At 64.2% G+C, this 961-nt stretch overlaps 1 protein-coding gene across 1 annotated transcript in view; it reads right to left on the bottom strand.

Moving 5' to 3' along the window:
* The window catches only part of SLC50A1 (solute carrier family 50 member 1), a gene marked incomplete at its 5' end in the record, with an annotated part of 2,091 nt that extends 1,132 nt beyond the window's left edge, over nucleotides 1-959 (bottom strand). Inside the window, 4 exons of the mRNA XM_057384769.1 lie at nucleotides 132-251; nucleotides 316-474; nucleotides 548-671; nucleotides 772-959. Coding sequence (XP_057240752.1) covers nucleotides 132-251; nucleotides 316-474; nucleotides 548-671; nucleotides 772-959 — 591 coding nt within the window. The remainder of the gene's footprint in view (nucleotides 1-131; nucleotides 252-315; nucleotides 475-547; nucleotides 672-771) is intronic.
* Nucleotides 960-961: the final 2 nt, after the last annotated feature.

Here is a 961-nt window from a genome sequence, read left to right as displayed (position 1 = left end):
GCAGGCCAGCATGGGATGGGATAGAGATGGGACTGTGTGAGATGCAGTGGAGTAGGATGGTTTGGGACGTGATGAGATGGGATGGGGTGGCATAGGATGGCACCCCTTGGTTTCCCACCGCCCCAACCCACCGTGATGTAGGGGTCATGGAGCTGCAGGCCATACAGWGTCCAGCTGCTGGAGGCCACGAAGGTGGTGACGGTCAGGGGRAAGGACAGGCACCGCGTCGACTTGCTCCGGATGACCTTGGCCTGCAGAAGCAAACATCAGGCACAGCCTGGGCTGGGTCCCCCAGCTCTGCCGAGCCTCACACACCAGGTCAGCCAGCGGTGAGAGGTACATGGTGATGGTGAAGACGCTGCAGAAGAGCCCCAGGTGCGTCAGGCGCGTCCCCTTGTCCACCAGGATGGCGAAGTAGCCGCAACCCGTGACCACCACGGCCAGGAGCAGCAGGACCTGCAGCAGCATGGGGCGCTGGGAGGGACAGCAGAGTGACATCAGGGTGAGGGTTCCTCATCCTCCCCATGGCCCCAGGCCCCTGCCCCACCTTGACGGGGCTGTAGTAGAGATACACCAGGATGTAGAGGGTTTGCAGCGCTGCCCCGATGGCRTTGACGGTGATCAGCGTCCCGTCCCCCTTCAGGCAGCCGTAGCCCAGCCAGCTCAGGTTGCTGCAGGGACACGGSACAGGCACTTGGCTGCAGCCCAGGGGATCCCCCCAGCCCCCAAATGTGTGGGACCACCCCTCCCTAGGGCCCCACCCCACTGTACTTGGCATCAGTGGTGAGGAAGGGCAGGAACTGGATGTTCTCCACACTCTTGGTCGCCAAAATCTGGCGCAGGTCAGACCTGGGGAGAGCACGGGGCAGGGGCTTCCTGGGTGCCTGGCAGTGCTGGGGAGGGGGGCTGCAGCCAGCAGGCAGTGCACCCACCCCTCCACACCCCAAACTGGAGCCAGCGC

Source organism: Malurus melanocephalus, unplaced genomic scaffold (genome assembly GCF_030028575.1).
Source record: "Malurus melanocephalus ecotype Western Australia unplaced genomic scaffold, MMel_1.1 scaffold_746, whole genome shotgun sequence".
Classification (NCBI taxonomy): Eukaryota; Metazoa; Chordata; class Aves; order Passeriformes; family Maluridae; genus Malurus; species Malurus melanocephalus.
Note: the sequence above shows the minus strand (reverse complement) of the source record. Positions and strands in the feature narration are given on the sequence as shown.